Below are 20,784 nucleotides of genomic sequence, written 5' to 3' on the forward strand. Positions count from 1 at the left end.
ATAATTTCTGTCTATCTACAGTGATATCATACCACCGAGTTCAAACAGAAAGCGACAACTTGTTGTATACAGTTTGGTCGCTCGTTATGGTCCGCAATCAGTTACCAACGCAAGTGGTTAACCTCTTGCTACGCAGGTCGAGAAATTTTTGCTCCAAAATTGCAATATTTTCTCAGTTTTAAGTACTTTAAATATAATCCAGACAAGACAAGTAATAAATTTATTACTTCTCAATAATTTCTATCTATCTACAGTGATATCATACCACCCAGTTCAAACAGAAAGCGACAACTTGTTGTATACAGTTTGGTCGCTCGTTATGGTCCGCAATCAGTTACCAACGCAAGTGGTTAACCTCTTGCTACGCAGGTCGAGAAATTTTTGCTCCAAAATTGCAAAATTTTCTCAGTTTTAAGTACTTTAAATATAATCCAGACAAGACAAGTAATAAATTTATTACTTCTCAATAATTTCTATCTATCTACAGTGATATCATACCGACGAGTTCAAAAAGAAAGCGACGATTTATTATATACGGTTCGGTCACTCGTTATGGTCCGCAGTCAGTTACCAGCACAAGTGGTACTTACTTCTTACGTCGACAATTTTTTGTCCCAAAATTGCAACATTTTCTCAGTTTTAAGTATATTTAAATATAATCCAGGCAAGACAAGTAATTTATTACTTCTCAATAATTTCTATCTATCTACAGTGATATCATACCGACGATTTATTGCATACGGTTTGGTCACTCGTTATGGTCCGCGCCACGGCAAGCGGGTTAAACAACGACGGAGAGTTAACGAGGATCGGAGATTACTTTCGAGGAATTTTGTTTCTCGGCTTTTTGAGAACTACGGGCAGGGAGGACAAACCCGAAAAAAGAAACAGCGGGACAGAGATAAAGAGAGGGAGAAGTTGATGCGGCGCGGCGCAACGATTTAAAAGCGGGACCACCTCGCTAAATTCTTGAACCCCCCTTGGGGACCACCAATGGAGTTCTCTCTCGAGAAGAGGAAAGAGAAAGCAGTAATCAGGGATAACGAGGCAGCCAAACCGACTAACCGCCGCGGGGTAGAAGAGGGGGTGCGCGCGGTTAGAATTCTCTCACAGAAGAGGGCTTTCGTTTCGACCAATTATGTACCTCGCTTCTCCGCTCTCCTACCCTAAATACCCATTTGCCTCTCTTTCTCGGAGAGGTCCATCCACCTGACCAGGTGGCATTCAACGCATCGTCCTCTCCCTCGTCTTCTTCTTCTTCTTCTTCTTCTTCTTCTTCCATTTTCCCGCGCGTCGCAAAATCCGATAGAAAGCGGCCAACGGATTCATAAATCATGGTCGAGAGGTCTCGGTTGAGCCGAGATTGGTGACCAGCGAGAGAGATTCGAGGAAAATCATTCGAACGACGAGGGTTGACGAAGGTCCAAAGAGAGATGAACCGAGAGATAGCCGCTAATGACCCGGCCTCGCTAATGACGACCCTCGACCAAAATTTACAGCCTGTTCGCCCCGTAAAAGAGAAAGTCACTTTTGGGAAAAACTCCCGGGAATTTCCGGTCGAGTTCACCTCGGGCCCATCTCGCTTTCGGCGAACTTTATCTTCTCGATAAGCGATCGTAAACGAGAAACGTAGAAACTACTACGACTTTGAAATTTACGAATTTGAGAATAGCGTCGTACGATCTGGAGAGAGAGAGAGAGAGAACAAATAAATTTCGCTTTTTTTTTTTTCTTCTGTCGATTCCACGACGCTGCCCCTCGCGATATTTCGCGAAGGTCGTGAGAAGCGTCTGTTCATCGTTTGCGCGTTCGTTTATTTTGTCAGCTGAAACAAACGCTATCGATCCGATCCGGCACAAACGAGCTACTAGGAAACTTGTACATTACGTGCGTGTATGAGGTTTCTTTCGCGAGGATGAAAGCGAGAGACAAATTGAAGATGGGGTGCGAACGCGGAAGTCGACGACGACGACGAACTCGAAAGCAAAGTATGATGGTTCGGTCGGTGCGCGCACTACTCTCCAACGACCTTGCCGCGGTATCGCGCTTGCCCCCCCCCCCCCCCCCCGCGGATTCTAGTCTCCGCAGAGTGGACGCGATCGGGCCGCGAGCAGCAGGATACGATACCTCCGGCGGCAGGATACGAGTCGCGATACGGCGACTCGCTTTCGGATAACAGCGATCGACCATAGCCAAAGAGTATAGTCGGCCCGGTGCTCCCTAATGGTCTGGTTTGTTCGAGCATTTGGACAAAGATTGGCCCTCCTCCGTACGAGGAACGGTACTTTCCAACGAATCGGATGGATCTCCACGCAGCGAGAAATTCCTGTGTATTGCGCGCGCGCGACCTTGCGCTCGTTCCGCGAAAGAAAGCAAAAGCGGGCGATAAATTTATCTGTCAAATTTATTTCACACGTATTATTTTCGATTTTTATTTATATATATATATATATATATATATATATATATATATATATTATTGTATCATGAGTAATATAAATTTGTTCATTTTAGTATGATTGTTTTTTATAAAATTTTTAGTAAATTCATGTGTGTTTAGTAAATTTATTTACACATATTATTTCCAATTTTTATTTATTTTTATATATATATAGATGTATATATAAATATGTATTTATTTTAGTATGATGTTTTTATAAAATTTTAGTAAATTTGTCTATTAAATTTATGTATACATACATTATTTTTGGTTGTTATTATTGTATATAAATTTGTTCATCATTAGTATGGTGTTTTTATCGTTTTTATAAAATTTTAGTAAATTTGTCTATTAAATTTATTTATACATACATTATCTTTGGTTGTTATTATTGTATATAAATTTGTTCATCATTAGTATGTTGTTTTTATCGTTTTTATAAAATATTAATAAATTTGTTTATTAAATTTATGTATACATACATTATTTTTGGTTGTTATTATTGTATATAAATTTGTTCATTATTAGTATGGTATTTTTATCGTTTTTATAAAATTTTAGTAAATTTGTCTATTAAATTTATTTATACATACATTATTTTTGGTTGTTATTATTGTATATAAACTTATTCATTATTAGTATGGTGTTTTTATCGTTTTTATAAAATTTTAGTAAATTTGTTTATACATACATTATTTTTGGTTATTAATTAATGTTAAAATACATTATTGTAATATATTTACATTATTATATGTAATATAAATTTGTTCATCTTTTCATTGTTTTTATAAAATTTTAGCAATTTTATCTGTCAAATTTGTTTACACATATCATTTTCCGATTTTTATTTATATATATATATATGTATTTATTTTAGTGTAATTTTTTTATTGTTTTCATAAAATTTTAGTAAATTCATCTATTAAATTTATTCATATACATCATTTATATACATCATTCGTCTATTTATTTATTTATATACATCATTTTTGGTTGTTTCTATTCCATGTAAATTTGTTCGTGATATTTTTATTATTCTTACAAAAATTTTAGCAAACTCTGTCTATTAAATTTATTTACACGTACATTATTCTTAATTGTTATTGTTGTATTACACATAATATAAATTTGTTCGCTTTTTTTATGAATATTTCTATTGTTTCAATCAAACGGCCCCTCCCCCATTTACTCTGCCGTCATTTCTTTCCCCTGTTTTGATTCGATTCACCGCGCGCTTACCGTTTCATCAATCTTCCTTCTTTCGCTTTGTGCCCTCCCCCCCCCCCCCCCCCCCCCCCCCCCCGACTGGCGGGCGCACGCGCAACGAAACGAACTTGTCGATCGCGATATTATTCAGCGTCGCGATGACGAAAGATCGACGCTGGGGAAAAGTCGTGGTAAAAAGTCGCGACGAGAGGCACCAGAGTACACAGAAGCCGGTGTGCTTCCAGATCCAACAATCTTCTAGCTTTCTTTCCAGCGTGACTTTCCAGCTGCGCTTCCACGAACGAAAGCTAACAAGATAGGTAGGTAGGTAGGTAGATAGGTAGGTAGGTAGATAGGTAGGTAGGTACTCGTTACGAGAATGTCCGCTCGTGAAATACCTCGCATCGTCGAGATGCGCTCGAGTCACGGAGAGTGAGAGTGTGTACAAGAGAAACAGAGAGAAATGTATGTGTGTGTGTGTGTGTGTGTGTGGCAAGGGCAGCAAGAAAGAAACATCTTCGGTACGTAGATACGTGCAATAGGCCACGACGTAGTGTCCGCCAGAGTTCTCTCGCTCTGTTTCGTCGTCTCACGGTCAAGTCGAAACCGAGAGGAAACCGGTGACAATTCGAATCGGTCCGGTAAACTCGACCAGTCGTCGTTTAGAAGTTTATGGAATCGGTAGTATGAAACTGGTACACATTGGTAATATCACCGCGCGTGTTGTCGTCGAACGGAGGCAAGCCGATAGGATTTATCGAATTGGAGCAACGTCGTCGATAGAACGGCCGGATTTCGATAGGTGACCGTGCGCGCGCGCCTTTCGAGGGGTCGTTGCGGTCCCCGGTGGCCCGTGATCAGCTGAGAATACGAACCGATCTCTCTCTCTCTCTCTCTCTCTCTCTCTCTCTCTCTCTCTCTCTCTCTCTCTCTCTCTCTCTCTCTCTCTCTCTCTGTCCGAGTATCGAGTTTGGGGCCGAGCGGACGAGCGGCATTTTCCAGCATTCCGATCATAATAGGGACGCGCGTGATAGCCTCTCTCCTCTCTTCTCTCCTCTTCCTCCGTCAGGGGGGGGGGGGATAGCAAGATAAAAATGAACGTTTCGTTGCGCCGGTGTACGCGAGGAAACTTTTTTTTCTTCTTCTCTAGTCTCGTCTCGTCTCGATCCATCTTGCTTCTACCTTTCGCGCGGTCCTCTCGGCCGATTCGCCGTCTATCTTATCGCGACTGGTGCATGGCCAGTCGCGACCGCGGCTACCGCCGCGCCGGCTGCCTCTGGCTACGTCGAACAACAACGGCTGGCCGAGAGATCGGTAGTAGTCGTTGTCCCGTGTCGACGGAAATCGGTTTCGCCGCGTCTCGTCCGACAATCGTACGAAAACTGTAAAAAAAGTCCGAGTCGGCTAGTGTGTTTGCGCTAATAAGAGTTTGCGAGTTTGAGAGAAGGAAGATAGGAGAGAGAGAGAGAGAGAGAGAGAGAGAAGTTGGAACGTTCTCCTTCTCTTTGTCGAAACCTCGCGCGTAGTTTCTCCTCCGACGTTCTCTTCACCGGTTCTCCGAGCGTATACCCACTCTCTATCAGAGGCAACTACCTCCTCCTCCTCCTCTTCCTCCTCCTCCTCCTCCTCTTTCTCCTTTTCCTTCTTCTGATTCTCAAGCTCTTGTTCCTCCAGCTTCCCGCGTTGCTACTCTACCGCCACAGCCACCGTCATCGTCACTACCACCACCACCACCACCATCACCACCACCACCATCACCATCACCTCCGCCACTGTCCCAACGACCATCTCCGACGTAGCCACCACTCTACCGGCCATTTCCAGTCGCCTTTCCCCGCAGTACACCGCTCGTTGGCTGGCTAGTCCAACACGCAGCTACGGCCAGCAGCTCGTTCACACACTCCAACGATCGACACGGTGGTGGATCGAACTTCGCCGAACGGAACTTTAGTGCAGCTGCGGCGAGCAGCTGACGCGGAATCGTCGGTAGTTGGTCGGCCGAGAGAGGTTGCGAGCGGATTTCCATTCGTCCGACCGAGAGTGCTCTTTTCTCTCCGTTTCGTTTATTTCCGCGCTCCGTGATTTTCCTGCAGAGTTGTGCTTGCGACACAGAGTGTGTTCTTGTTTTTATTATTGTTTGTTTGTTTGTTGTTTGTTTGTTGTTTGTCGTCGTCGTTGAGCTGCTGTATATCGTCGTCGCGTCTGTGACAGAGATTCGACGAGAGGAGTAGAGTGGAGAAGAGGCAGAAGCAAACGAGAAGAGGGAGAACGTCAAGTTTGAAACAAGTCTCGAGCTTTCCCGCTCGTCAAATGAACCAAGTCTCGATTTATCGCGGCCAACGGACAGTAGCCTCGTCGACGCGTCGGCGCCGAGTGTCACGGCTGCGTGACGATACCCGGATCGAGTGGTCGTGCTCGTGATCGTGGTCGTGCTCGTCGTTGGTGATTTCGGTAAGTCGATTTCCTCCCCATCCGATTGTCGGCGAGTTTCGCAGCTCCTCCCGCGACGTTCGAACCGAGAATCGATTACCGGGTGTATCGATCGATCGAAGTGCTCGCTCGGTCGATCGATCAAACTGAACGAGAGATAGAGAGAAAGGGAGAGAGAAAATTATTGTCTGACTGACTGACTGACTGACTGACTGACTGATTGACTAACTGTGCGCGTAGCCATTTGACAGCTGACAATGAGTACGCGGTGCTAGATGTCGCCAGTGCGGCGGTCCGCTTTGTCCCGCTGATCGTGATCGTGTCCTCTCCTCTCTCTCTCTCGTCGTCGTTCCCTTTTCGTTTCGGTTCTTTCTCTCACCAGTTCCTCTTCTCTTCCGTGCCGCGTCTCTGCGGCTACTCACCGTTTGACCGGCTACACGCCGTCACAGCCGTCGATTTACACTGCCAAACGACGAGAGCGAAAAGAGCCACTAGTTATCTAGGTAGGTAGAGGCACGGGTGCTTAGCTGGCGCGCTCTCGCATACCGACGCGACCATCGCGCGCGCCAGCTAGCCCTTCTCGTTCCACACGCACCTGTTCCTCCTTGTTGTTGCTGCCGTAGTCGTCGTCGTTCCGCCACCGCGTGCTTGCACGCGACAGCTCGTGCCGTCTCTCCTCGACAGAGAGAGAGAAAGAGAGAGAAAGAGTCCAAGCTACCCCGTTTGTATATTTTCTTTTTCCTCCGTCTCTTCTCCATTTTCCTCTCGCGAATGTTGTTTACCTTCGAGAAAGAAAGAGAGAGAGAGAGAGAGAGAGGCTTGAAAATGAGCTTTCGATCTTCTCTCTCTCTCTCGTTATAATCGACGACGAACGAAACTGAAAGACGCAACGGCCCGAGAGGATGGAACGCGAGCAGAGAAGGAAGGAAGAGGAACGGAAAATTTCGCTCGACTTTCCACGGCGTGCGCGCGCGCGTGTCCGCCGATCGTCCGAGGTTTCTTTCGCTGCCATTGGGGGGGGGGGGGGGGGGAATTCCAGTGGCGAATCTCGGTCGCGCCGGCAACCGGGGAAGCGTGCAACGTGCGCCGTGGAATCGCGATCGTGCGCGGCGAGCCACGCGGAGGAGCGCGATCGTTTCGCGAGAAATCGGTTTCTCGCTCGGGCTCGAAGGACAGAGTGGCCGCGTGCGCGCGCGCGCGCGCGCAACTTCTCGGAATCATCTACAAACCGGCTGTTATGGATTTCCGAAGAAAGATTCCGTAGGCAGCGAAGCAGGCCTCGTGAAAATATACGGAGCTCTAGCGCAAATATACCGACGCCGATGGCCGGAAGGTTACGACAACAATCGTTGGATAGACGTTGTTGCGCCAGCTGGTTCTCAACCACCGCTCTCGCCATCGATCGTTCCTCTCTTCTTCTTCTTCTTCTTCTTCTTCTCTTACTTTTTCCGTTCGTTTTCCGGCGAAGGCGAAACTGCTCGTTAGAGGCGGCGCGGGGCGCGCCGCTGTGCCCGCAGCCTTGATCCGAATTCGCGCGCCACTCCGACGCGCTTTTCCCCGCCGTTCGTCGGGATTTCGCGCCGAGAAACCCAAGAGGAAAACGTTTTCTCTTGCATTTCTTTTTCTTCTTCTTTTTCTCTTTTTTAGTAAAGACCGTCGTGAGCGGGGGACCGGACCTCGAACGCCGAACATGAGGAGAACGAGAAGACGGTTGTTGATCCTAGTTCTGAGCCTGGCGTTCGTTTCGTCGATCGGTCGTTGCGCCGCCTCCGAGAGCATAATAGGTGAGTTGTTTCGCCGATGTGATGTCACCATCGACGTCGACGAAAGAGACGTGTCGTTCTCGAGGAACCGCGGAGAGTTTGTCAGGTGGGAAACAGGGAAACGTTGAGAAACGGCGACACACGCAGTTGATTCGAGCTCGTGACGACCAGACGAGGAATTCCATCGATTCCCCTAGACGAGACGAGACGTGACGAGACGAGACGAATCGAATCGAGTTGCGTATAATCGCGCCGACAGCCGACAGCGGCGGATGCTGCGCCACGAGCGACGCCTGTTTTTCCCTCGGACTTTCCGTCCAATTCGATTTTCGTTTCCAATTCGATTTTTCCTTTCGTTGTCGTCGCGAAACGGAACTAGACGCGTGCGAGCGCGCGCGCGCTCGCGAGAACAAAAGAAACTAGGGGAAAGGAAACGAGAAGCGGATCGAGAAGGGGCGACGGGGAGGGCACTGGAGCAGAGGGGGCACGGGGAGGAAAAGAAAAGGCGAAGGAAACGGACGGTGCGAACGCCAACGCCGTCGCGTTCTTTCTCGCACGCATTCTTGCACACTTGAAAACTTGAGGAGAGAAAAAGTTGAGAGACGAAATGTGGAAGAACGCAAAGGAAGAATTGTTCGATGCGACAAACTGGAGAAACGCGAGTGGTGGCTCCGGAAACAAGGAGATAGGTAACGGAAGACGCGAACAGAGCGTAACCGCGGGAGGAGTCGACGAGGGTTTCTCTTCGCGATGAAAACGAAGTTATATTTAAACAGAGGTTACAGAGATTGTTTAACCCCTTGAGCGTTTATGTCGAGTATACTCGTCGTTTAGACAAAAAAATTCGCCTTTGGCGTTTACTGCAAAATTTTATAGATAAAAAAGTGAAGTACGTTTGTAATTTTAGCACATTTCAGAGTATATTTCAAGGCCACGAAACAAACAAAGTATGCAGTTGAAAATAACTGGAATTGTTCGGGGAAATCTGATGCAATGCAAAAACAAATTGAACTTATCTCTGATCACTTTAATTTTCCAAATGTTTCATTTTCTACTTCTTTTTACGAACCGATGAAAATTCAAGTTCTTTCCTCTACATTTCGAATTTTTAATGGTTTCTTATATCTATAAGAAAAGAAAAACTATTGAAAAATTGAAATTGAAGAATAATTTTCATAAGAGAAACTGTCAAGTTCTGTAAATGCCAGTAAAATTAAATTTTTCAAACAGACTTTGAACTAAGAAAATTTGACTCAATCATACAGCAAATGCATTCACTGTGTTTTCGTCGAGTATACTCGTCGTCGTCTAGAGATAATTAAGCACGTTCAGTACACATTCTCAAAGTAAAACGAAATGCTTAACCTCTTGCGCTGGAATGACGTGTCAGGCACGTCGAGAATTTTTTGTCCCAAATTGCAATATTTTCTCAGTTTTAAGTATATTTAAATATAACCCAGGTAATAAATTTACTACTTCTCAATAATTTCTATCCATCTACGACGATATCATACCGACGAGTTCAAAGAAAAAGCGACGTGTTATTGTGTACGGTTTGGTCTCTCGTTATGGTCCGCAATCAGTTACCAGCACAAGTGGTTAACCTCTTGCGTCGAGAACTTTTTGTCCCAAAGTTGCAATATTTTCTCAGTTTTAAGTATATTTAAGTATAACCGAGATAAAACAAGTAATAAATTTATTACTTCTCAATAATTTCTATCCATCTACGACGATATCATACCGACGAGTTCAAAAAGAAAGCGACGTGTTATTGTGTACCGTTTGGTCACTCGTTATGGTCCGCAATCGTTTACAAGCGCAAGTGGTTAAGGGATTAAAGTGTGCAGGAATATGTGCGCGAGGAAAGGGACGTTGCGGCGATGGCTTTGCTGATCTAACACGGCTGGCCTAACATCGCGACGAGGAAAAGGCTGGCCCGAACCTCTTCTCGACCTCTTCTCGTAGAATACACGAGGTTCGACGCGTGCATCGATCGATCCCACTGGATATACATATATCGATGGCCGTGTCGCGTGTCAGTTATTAGTAAAGTAGAGTTGCGCGACGTGCCGATCATTGCAGACCGATCATCGTCGACACCGAGCGGTAATCGATATCGATACGATCGCGTCGCGTCGTTCGCATTGTCACACCGCGGCGATCGCGGGCCTCTTCTGCTTGCAGGCAGCCGAGAAACCTGCGACATCGAGGGAGAAGATTTCACCGTGGACAAGATCCCCAACACCAGATGCTTCAACTGCTTGTGCAAGGTAAACGGAGGAGATTGGTCTCTGTCTTTCTATCTCGTGGAATTCGTATCCGCCGCTGTTATCTAAACCTATCGGGGAAATACGCAAAAATGCGTCTAAATATACCGTACGCGATGTTTATAACTTTTATATAAGCTACGGTAGCTCCGCGGGCAATTCTACACGTAGACGCGATTATTTTTACTTTGAAGTTAACCCTTTCGACATTTTGGGCCACTGTGCCTCTTCCACCGGAATGGAGGAGCAAAACGGTTAAATTTTGCCGTGCGATGCGATCAATTGGTGAGAAGAAATATCGTACCTTAACGCGTTTTATAGTTAACAATGCTTTATAAAATTGTTCAACGATTTTAGTACGAAATATTTCAAAACGAGGATAAATACATAAACCTACGTAGTAAATTTTACAACAGTTACTTTCTCGTCGTTTGTCATTTTTGGAACGAACAACGCATTTTCTTGCTGCGCTCTTTTGATCACGACTACCGGTACAAATCGAAGGGAAATGTCTAGCAGTCGGCACGAGGCGATTTTTATCCAAAGACTTGGTAATAATTTCAACCTCTTGCGCTGGTATGACGTGCCACGCACGTCGTGAATTTTTTATCCCAATATTGCAAAATTTTCTCAGTTTTAAGTATATTTAAATATAACTTGGGCAACGACAAATGATAAATTTATTACTTAGCAATTTCTATCCAGTGATGTCGTACCGACGGCGGTCAAAAAGAAAGCAACGAATTATTGTGCACGGTTTGGTCACTCGTTATGGTCCGTGAACCAGTTGCCAGCGCAAAGGGGTTAACAAAATTGTCACCGCGATACTTTTGCAAAATTTTCGTCTCATCAACGTTCAGGCGAAAGTCGACGATCGAAGTGTCTCTTTTTGTTTCGAATTCACACAAACGATATAAATTCCAAACTGATACGTCCAACGTAGGAAAGAAAAACTTTTTGTACCATTTGATGGTTTTCCTCGTAGATTCGATGTCACTTTTATCAACTGCTCCCATCGAATAATTACAGTCGACTACGCGCGTATTATTTCTCGAGTTTGGAAATTTTTCTTGTTGGTTGGCACAAAAACATCTCTCTTGTCGTACCATCTAATTGGCCAGTAAATTGTCCGATATTCGAAACTCGATTTACCGTTCATTCTAAGCATGTCCCTTCGATTTTTTTTTCAGTAGCACACGCGTTTGTTAATGCAGTAGATTAAAAAAAAAAAAAACGGGACAAGTGTAATAATTATCGACGTATAATGGACGACTGTAGTCCCGTCGTTATGGTCGTCGTTAGCTCACAAAGAGCGCTATACAGGATGGTCACCTACGTATCGAATTATGCATGATGACGTAAACAATGTTTTTTTGCCTAAAATGAGAATCAAAAAAGGCTAACAACTGGTAAAAATATTTTTTTCAAGGACTTTCCAAGATTCTTTGTTCTTTACATATCTGGAAGTATTTTTTTTCACCAGCTACACGATACAATAAAAAAAAAAATATATATATATATATAGTTACACGAAAAAAAACCATTAATAGCCTTGAAAAGTCTTTGGAAAGAAAGTGACCTTGAGAAAAATATTCTTACCAGTATTATTAGCCTTTTGAATTACCATTCGTGTTGGACAAAAAATATTTTTTACACCATTTCGCAATTCAAACAGATAGACGGCCTCGCTTGAACGAACCATCCTCTATAGTTATCGTCCATCGTTGAACGCTCGCCGTGCGACTATCGTCGTCCGTAATTATCGGCCATTACACGTCGATAATTATTACAGCACAATTGTCGTTGAATCGAAAAGTAAAGCGAAGAGTCGATCGGGCGAAATTTTATTGAACCGTCAGACGCCGGGACGTCGAATTCGTCGAGCTTGAGCTTGTTCGTGCAGTTGGGAAGACTCACTTACTGCGAGTATATTACTCTCAGCCTCGTTGACGAACGATTGCCCTCGCCTCCGCGGTGATAATCTTTATTATTTTCGAGAGTCGCGACCTCCTCTCGCGTTCTCGCCGCTGTCGTCACCGAGGCTATCCGTGACCCGCGGAAAGCGTCAATTGCTTTACGTAATCCGATAAATCCCAAAGGTTTAATTATAGGCCGAGCGCGCGATAACGAACGTGGACGACAAGAGATGTAATTACGGACGATCGCAGTCGCGAGCTTCGCGGAGATCGAGCCAACCGATCCAAACGACTCACTGTTTTCGCCTTTTGTTTCGCAGAATGGTTTCGTCGAGTGCAGGAAGCAGCAGTGCCCCAGCATCGAGGGTTGCTACACGTTGCTGGAGCCGCGGGAGGACGAGTGTTGCCACAGGTGTAAAGGTAAGCGAGAGAAACGACCTGAGTTCGGGTCTGATACCTACAACTAACGGTCTAATTTCGCGCGGCCGGCTCACAGAGAGATACATACACGTATCGCCAGTGTCTAGGGTAAAAGAGAGAAAGAGAGTGGAACGTCCGGGGCGGAGCATTGTTCGCAGGGCACAAAGCCGCTTCTGTTTGTCGATATGCCGATAAACTCGGGGAACTTGAGAGAATCGTCATCGGCGCGGCGCGTTGTTCGACCGAGGCCGAGGCCGTACCCCGAGCATCTCTTATCGTCTTCTTCTACTTTTTCTACTCCTCTTCCCTTGCTCTTTGTCAAAAAAAAAAAAAAAAAAAAAAAAATTATTTGCCTCCTACTTTCGTTTCAAATTATTTTGTTCAAGCTATTAACTAAATTCGATAATGTAGTGTTTCTTTGTACCATTCCGACGTGTATTTCGTGTGGCAAGCGATTAATAACACTCGGAATAGTCGAAAGATGAAATCCCGGCCCGATAAAGTTCGTCAATTGCTCCTTCAGAGCTAGGGAAATCAGGCTGCCGTCGGTCGTTTAACTACTTTGTCACTTGTCTGCTCGTTCACCCTCTCGTTCTACTCCACGCTGTGTTAGCTTTAAGGATAAAAGATGCAAATCTACAGGCGTAGTCTGTCTTAACTTCATCTGGAAACAGTCGAAATTCTAGCTAAACAATCAAATCGTAGAACGAGGTTACTTGCTACATATTGTTTCCCAAATAAAACGAAATACGACGAAACCGAAGTATCAGCAGTTTTGTTTGAAAAATATTCTACTTCGCTTTATTTGCTTTTTAATGCGCTTTGTAGATCAGTCGATATTGTTTAATCGTATATTTTCCCCTTCTTCTCTTCCTTTTTTTTTTCTATCACCCTCTCCTTCGGTTTCTCTTTATCCTCCTCTCTTCTTTTCACCCCCTCCATTCACACAGTGGAACGTGGCAGCGCGAATAGATACACACCGCGCGGAAATTTAACCCCGCTGCGCTGGCAACTGGTTCGCGGACCATAACGAGTGACCGAACACAATGATTCGTCGCTTTCTGTTTCTTTCGAACTCGTCGGTATGACATCGCTGGAATAGAAATTATCAAAAAGTAACAAACTTATCATTTGTTTTGCCTCGGTTATATTTCAAATATGTTTAAAACTGAGAAAATGTTGCAATTTGGGACAACAAATTCTCGACGTGCGTGGCAAGAGGTTAAACGCTCGTCGCACCAAAAATGCACGGTTCTAATTAAAAGGCCGCAACTTTCGCGAATATTAAAAGCTAAATTATCGTCGGAACGAGTGGTTAATTAAATCAGTTTATTGTCGATTGAAATCTATCAGAATCAACTATACTGCGCGGGCTCAGGTATTTGCGCAAATGCATGAGCGTCATTTACAAGTTACGTAAACGAGATAAAAGGGCGTCTGGAAGTTGTCCACGGGTAGATTTTCCGCATTTTGCGTCGCCCTCCTTCTCCCCAGTTAATATCCGTTTGTTCGAAAACAGGAAGAGAGGTGTCGATCACGTCGCGCGCGTCTGTCCGTTCCGTTTCGTCCAGCGACTCGATTCCGCTGGACTAATGTCGCCTCAAAGCACTTCACCGATCAACGCCTTTCTTTGAACCGTGATCTGCGATTTATACTTCGCGCGGCAGAAAGCGGGAGAAGTTTCCGCGACGGTTATTTATACATCCTTGCGCAACTAAATTCGATTAAACGGGCTTCCTCTCGGCCGCTAAAATTAAAATGCATTAATTTCGCAACTAACTTCTGCCGCCGTGGTAGGCGCGGAGGTTCGTGGTTTTACCAGCCGACGAAACTTTCGATCATTATACACGCACTATTCATTCCAATTTTTGTGTTTGGAATTGCGCTTCTATTTTTTTTTTTTTTTTTTCAAATTCACGTTTCACGTTCTCTTTAATTAATGTTCGTTTCTTTGTCATTAATTAAAGGGTGAATATCGTATTTGTTTTAAAACAAATTTGTTTCATCGCCGGTGGATAAAGGGGGTCTCGTCCAACGCAGCTTCTAAATTGGCATCGTCGTCGAAATCCACGACAAGCCGCCAAGCGAGTCAAAAGCACTTTTACTAGTGTCCACACCGGTGGATACGGTTGCAGCAACGTCGATAAACGTTGAAAATTACAGCAGGAGCGCGGCTATTACGCTCCATGAGCGTACAATACCTCCTTATCAAGCCGACGGCCGAAGAGGATCGACCGGTCGACCAATTAGTCGCGCGAGGCGTCACTACGAAATTTAAAGGGTACACGGAGAGAGAGAGAGAGAGAGAGAGAGAGAGAGAGAGGCACACCGATCGATCCGTGGGTGTGCGCGCGCGCGATCACACGGTTCACCGTTTGTCCAACCGGGGTCAGAAGCATCGGACACACACGCGGCCGGGGCCCTTTGCCACGTCGTGGACGTTGAACGTTGGACGTGGAGAGACGTGGTCGTCGTCGTGGGGTTGGTTGCTAATCATCGAGTTACGCGATATCTGCACCGGCGTGCAGCTTGCACCGCCGGTTCTATCGACCAGGAAGCCGTGTGTGCAACGACTCCACGCGCGGAAAGTGTCCCTCGTCCGAGAATATTACGCCAGTAGGCAGGCCTGGCTCACTCAAGTTCTCATGGAGGTGGCCGGCTTACGCGCGCAACCCCCGCCTCAAACCGTATTCAAGCGTTTTTCCCTTTCACGGGATAGCCCGACCTCTTCGGTTCGCTACATTCTTGCTCACCCCTTTCCACGAGTCATTAACCACGCGTTAATTTGTAGCGCCCTCTCCTCTAGCTCGCCGCGGCACTCGGACACACTCTCGAACCACTCCGGCCCGAAAATTTGTCACCGCCTTCTCGAGCAGCTTGTCGACCGCCATCGGCGTCTCTCTCTCTCTCTCTCTCTCTTCTTATCTCTATGTAAATATTCTTCCGCTCCCTTTTTTCGTTATCGAACCTTGTGTAAACATATAAATACAGAAAGAGAATACGTATGTTTTTTGGTAGATTTTTGGCAATTTTATTCTGACGAAACAGATAGATTATATATTTCTGCTCCGTAATTGTACACTTTTCAGCTTTTCTGTCAAGGAAAAAAATTTCCCGAGAAATGTTACCAGCAGATTCTAGTCATCTCCCCGACGAAGATTCCCAGCTTCCTGTAGAAGGCACGAACATTCTCCGAAAGTTCTTCGAAAAGACAAACAAAGATCAGAGAATATCACGAGGTATTCTCCGACCCTGTTCGTAGCGTCTTTCCACTTTGACCGATCGACTTCAACCGATCCAAGTCCCTTCCGAGCGTCGAGTGAAAATTGCTCGATTCACAGCACGGACATGGTCGAGAGAGAGAGAGAGAGAGACAGAGTGCATGCGTATAGGCAGAGAAATATTGCGCTCGTTTGGAGACCGCGTACAGGAAGCGGTACACCGGGCCCTCGTACACGACGATGATGGAACGCTGAGAGCGACGGGCATACGCGAAAAGATTCCTGCTGGTAATCAGCTTAATTACCTTCCGCTCGAAAGTCCCGGACAACGTGAGCCGGTTAATGCACGGCGACTAATTGACCGCTGTAAGGGTTCACGAGCGTGGCCATTTAACACCGGCGATCGTGCGCAGTGTGAATCATAATAATAGAACAAGTGCTGGACGCTGGCGCGGCCGCGCGCGCCCTGATAATCTTTCAAACGTTTCAGCCATCCGGCTGCTTCTACTTAAGCCCGCCGTATTTTCGTATTTTTACCGTTCGTTCCTGCGAACGCCATTCCTGATACAATCGATGAATTTCGATCGTGAGGATTGTGAATTTTGGGATGCAAGTTCGGGACAAAATATCGAGGGATTAAAGAAACACTATTTCCTTTGATACCACGAAATTGGTAATTTTAAAAAGTACTGATTACGAGTTGTTTTAGCCCTACCGAAACATGATCGATTTATGATTTTCGTTAGAAAGTTTGTACATGCGAAACAGTGGATTTTCAGCGATTTAAATAATTTTTCGTAAAATGTATAAATAGAAGCTTGAGCACTCTGTTATTAGTATTATAAAGTTATTGTATTTCTTTTACCTTAATGTCTCTAATGGAAATTTTACATATTAATCGTTGGCTGTTGTAGACGATTTTTTTTTTTCTTTTTTTTTTTATCGAAAACACTCTACGAACTTTTCGATTAACTTGTAATTTTTATCTCGCATGGCAGAAATTTCTGTTTTTTAACGAAATGGACAATGTACATGTTCGACGATCTTTACGCCATTTTTACAAATCTGGCGTTGAAAAACAAAAGATATATAATAGATGAGAAAAGATATACATATTCGTGGAACCAATGGTCCTCGATTTCGCGTCAGAGTTTTCGGGAGAGGGGTTTCGCGCGATAATTAACTACTTAAAACGCGGATTTCTCGCGGACGCTCGGCGAATCGTATTCTTACAGCGTTCTTCTCTCCTCCCCGACCCTCCTATCTTCCCGTGCTGTTCGTTGCTCGTTTCCATCCGCGGCGCGAGTTGCGCAGCTGCGACGACGAATCGAGCCCAGTGAAATTAAAATTATCGCGACTCCGACGCGACGGTGTGAGGCGTTTTCATCGCTTCGGCTGCTCGCGGTGACGCAAGGCTTCGCGCGCGATAACGAGCGCCCCATGAAAATTCCCAACCACGGCGGAATCGGCTTGAAAACACTCTCGGCTCTTGTATATGCATTGTTGCAATAACTGTTTTTAGACTTTTGTATTTTTATCCAAAAATTATGATATTTTCAACGCTGGAACAACCAAAAATGGTCGAAACGACCAATTTAGAATTTTTTTTCATGGAAATTTTATACATTTAGCGTATATTTTAGAGACTCGAATGATCTTTAGTAAAATATATAAACAGAAGTTTGCTAATTGTTCCTTTTCCCATTCATTTTCATTTCTTCGCCGCAAATTTTACATTTCGATGATTTAGTGTTAATTCTAGTATTAATCAGACCCCATGTTGGGTCGGGGACTGTTACGTACGATAGGAATATCCTCGAATTTAGATGTTCTTTTAGAAAAGTGGACTCTATAGTTTGTCAGAATCGCCGAGAGAACTTTACGCGTGCACGTCGGTCAAACAGCTGCAATGGGGAAAACAGAAACGGAGAACCAGTTAACCACAACGTATCGAACGTGTCCGTTAATATTCAGCGGTAACGTCGTCGACGAGATCGCTAGCGCGGCGATTATTAGTAGATCGAACGTTGTGATTGCATTAGCCCCGATCGCGAGAGCCCGCTATCTCGCGGCACGGTAAATTTATCAACGTTCCGGTGATTTCCCCGACGTATTCAAGAGGTTGTATCGGGTACGTCGATGCCTTTCGCCTCTCGCACGAAAGTTCTGCCGCACGACGACAGGTTGGAACGTGCAATCGGAACGTGTGTCCTCGTCGCCACTCGAACGAAGGGAGCACAGTCGCGACGAGGAAGAAACACACAGCGACGACCCAGGGGTTGGAGGAAGAGACGAGTATTAGGAAGGAGCGAGGGGAGAAAGTGGCTGGAACGGAAGAGGAACGGCAGCGTGTAGCAAGGGAAACTAAAGAGGGGAGCAGATTCGAGAGTAATGGAAAGAAACGTTAAGTTACGATAGAGACGAAGACGTGTTTTAGGCGTGGGTCGCGTGTGGCCTTCGAATTCTTCACGGAACTTGGCTCGCGATCCTCTTCGTTTTATTCGCCCCTGTCGCCGTCACGGTCACGTGACCACACCCTCGCGTGTATGCCGAAGACTATCCTCCCCTTTTCACCTTTTTTCAACGTTCGCCCCCCGTGCGTTTGCAGCTATTGTTTTATCCGTTCGAAGACGTGATCTCTCTCTTTTATTTTTGTACGATAAAATCATTTTTTTCGTTGATTGTCGTTACTTTGGTATTTCTCGGGGAAGGATAAGAAAAAAGATTAAAGGTTGGGAAAGTCATCTTGTAAGCGAGACACGCCTGCTGTATAAACGGCATTCATAGAACGATTATTTCTATATTTGCAAGAGTACGCCCTAATTTCGGGGTGTGGTCCGCCATGACCGATCGTGTTGACAGTAGTTTGAAAAGAAAGTATTTAAAGTGGAAGTTTGCACTTGCGTTTCGAAGTCGTCCTGAATTAAATTAACGATCGTCTAAATAATCGAAACGAAAGGAAGTAGTTAGTCATATTATGACAACAGAAACATCGTGACATTCAAATTCTCGAACGCGGAAACCTTCGACGTGGAATAAAGAACAAACCTTCTAACATGATCACCTGCGATCGCTGTGAATAGCATGCAGCTTAAGCATCGTTTTAGTTTGTAAACGAGGAATAAAAGGGAACCCATTCCGATCGGTTAGCCGAACAGATCCGATCCGGCTTATCGAGTAGCTCGTGTTAGAAGAAAGGCTGTCGTGTCCGACAATAGATACGGCCGTACTACTGAAAAGCGGCTCCTCTCGCGTCGGGCTACTCCACTGCCGTGATCTGTGCGCTCTCGGGAGTCGCTTGGAAGGGCGATTTACAGATCGGAAATACGGAAACGGGGAGAAAGAGACGCGAAGAAGGCGAGACATCTCTTCTGCCTGTATCGAGATTTTATTTTCTTGAAACTGCGTGATGTGTAGTGGACTAGCCACCAGGCAACTTTCATCGATTTGTTAAATATCTCGTGTGACGTACCGGCGCGCCAACTTTCAGCAAGAGCGATGCATTTTTAATGCGTACGATGGAGTTTCTTCCACGATGGAACTTTATTGTTGAAATGTTATCAGAAAGGAAATTGACACGCGGTCTTTTTAAAACGCTTAGTGAAATTTAGTGAAATAAAACGTGTTTGCTCCTTTGCTGTTATAGAATTCGAATATTTTGATAAACTCGAACACATATGATGGGAAATCATGGGATATATAATGTACATATAATGTAAATGATGGGAAAATAATTTGTCGTTTACATTGAATTATTAATACGTCTTACGGTAAGTTTCGTTTAAACGGTCAGATTTGAATAGTGAATTTTTTTCGAGGAAGAAAGTTACACGTTGACGTGGAATAATAAAAGGCAGAAAATTATAAATTCAATTAAAAGGAACGAAAGTTTCGTGCATAGAGATTAATGAACGGAAACGTGCAACAAAGAAGATAATGGAAACGAAGTGGATAGGAAATGGAAGAAATTTTTAAAGATAGTGAGGACGTGTCACAAGAGCAATATTTTGAAGTTAATTATTTGATTATCAAATTCTCAGGTATTAATGTTCCGAGGTTATCGTTGCTCCGGAATTTCGTGATAAAAAATAAATAATACAAATTAAAAACTCTGTATAAAAAAAGAACTTGTTGTGCACAAAGGTACAATGTCTGGATGAAGTGACGAAAGAAATACGCTCGTGAACTTTGTAGCGAGTCGAAGCTGTCGAGATGCACGCGTCAATGTTCCAAGTAGAATGTGCATGACCGGTTAGGCGCGAGAAATAACGATTGTAGCTCTCCGGACGAGTTGTAGCTCTCCGCGTTTGCGTTCCTCTGTCTACTTTTTCCTCCTCGTCTTATTCTCGACAACACGGTCTTTGATCGCTGGCCATGCAGTTTCTTCGAGATTTTTCTCGACTGTGAGGTCGAAGTGAATATATATTTTTTTTATTACTTAATAAATATAACGATAAGATTTTCTTTCTATTAACTTCGGAAATAATTACCATTTCTTTTCTTCAATTATTTTTCTCGTTCAAAAGAGAAGAGGCGTGTCGGTGCGAATTAAAACATTTCCCGAATAATTTATTTAAATGCAGGTACCATCGATTTGCGCGATTTTCATATTTTACAAGCCGCGGAAGCGTACGCCAAAGGGTATAACTCGATGGAACTTCGAAACTGGGTGAATAACTCCAACGATCTATATTTCAGTCTTGAAACGTTTCAGTCTTAACATCATCTGACCTAAAACCGTATTCTACCTCGGTGAAATCATAATTTATCGTGGCATCGTAGTCTTTCGCAACTCTTTCAAAAAATATATCCTATGAAATGTAATATAAAATACTACGTACATAACTTTTTGTAACGAAACACAAAGAATTCATATTATAAAGTCAAAAAAAAAAAAAAAGAAAAAATAGAAATCAAAAATCAAGTGCGTATAGATTCCTCGACTAGGAACGGGTAACCATAAATTTTCACACAGACTTCGCATTTGAATGAAACGGTGGCTGGCGAATGCTCTTGATGCGAACGAGTGGGAAATAAAAGATAGAAAAAGGAAGGAACGCATCCGTTGGGTTTGTACTATTTGATCAAAGGAGAAACTTCTTTCAGCTGTGGATAGAGGTA

At 44.4% G+C, this 20,784-nt stretch overlaps 1 protein-coding gene across 4 annotated transcripts; it reads left to right on the forward strand.

Annotated features, from left to right (window-relative positions):
- The first annotated feature begins 4,880 nt into the window (after positions 1-4,880).
- LOC122536719 (BMP-binding endothelial regulator protein-like) lies at positions 4,881-12,504 on the forward strand. Of its 4 annotated transcripts, none has more exons than XM_043669339.1 (4): positions 4,881-6,097; positions 7,729-7,860; positions 10,024-10,109; positions 12,343-12,504. In XM_043669339.1, the coding sequence occupies exons 2-4, from the start codon at positions 7,767-7,769 to the stop codon at positions 12,487-12,489; spliced, it is 327 nt and encodes a 108-aa protein (XP_043525274.1). In that variant the 5' UTR covers positions 4,881-6,097; positions 7,729-7,766; the 3' UTR covers positions 12,490-12,504. The 4 variants fall into 4 exon arrangements, with proteins under 4 accessions (XP_043525274.1, XP_043525264.1, XP_043525256.1 ...); XM_043669329.1 differs by having other exon boundaries at positions 4,882-6,097; positions 7,724-7,860; XM_043669321.1 differs by having other exon boundaries at positions 4,883-6,101.
- The last annotated feature ends 8,280 nt before the right edge of the window (positions 12,505-20,784 follow it).

Source organism: Frieseomelitta varia, unplaced genomic scaffold (genome assembly GCF_011392965.1).
Source record: "Frieseomelitta varia isolate USP_RPSP 00005682 unplaced genomic scaffold, Fvar_1.2 scaffold_158, whole genome shotgun sequence".
NCBI classification, from domain to species: Eukaryota; Metazoa; Arthropoda; class Insecta; order Hymenoptera; family Apidae; genus Frieseomelitta; species Frieseomelitta varia.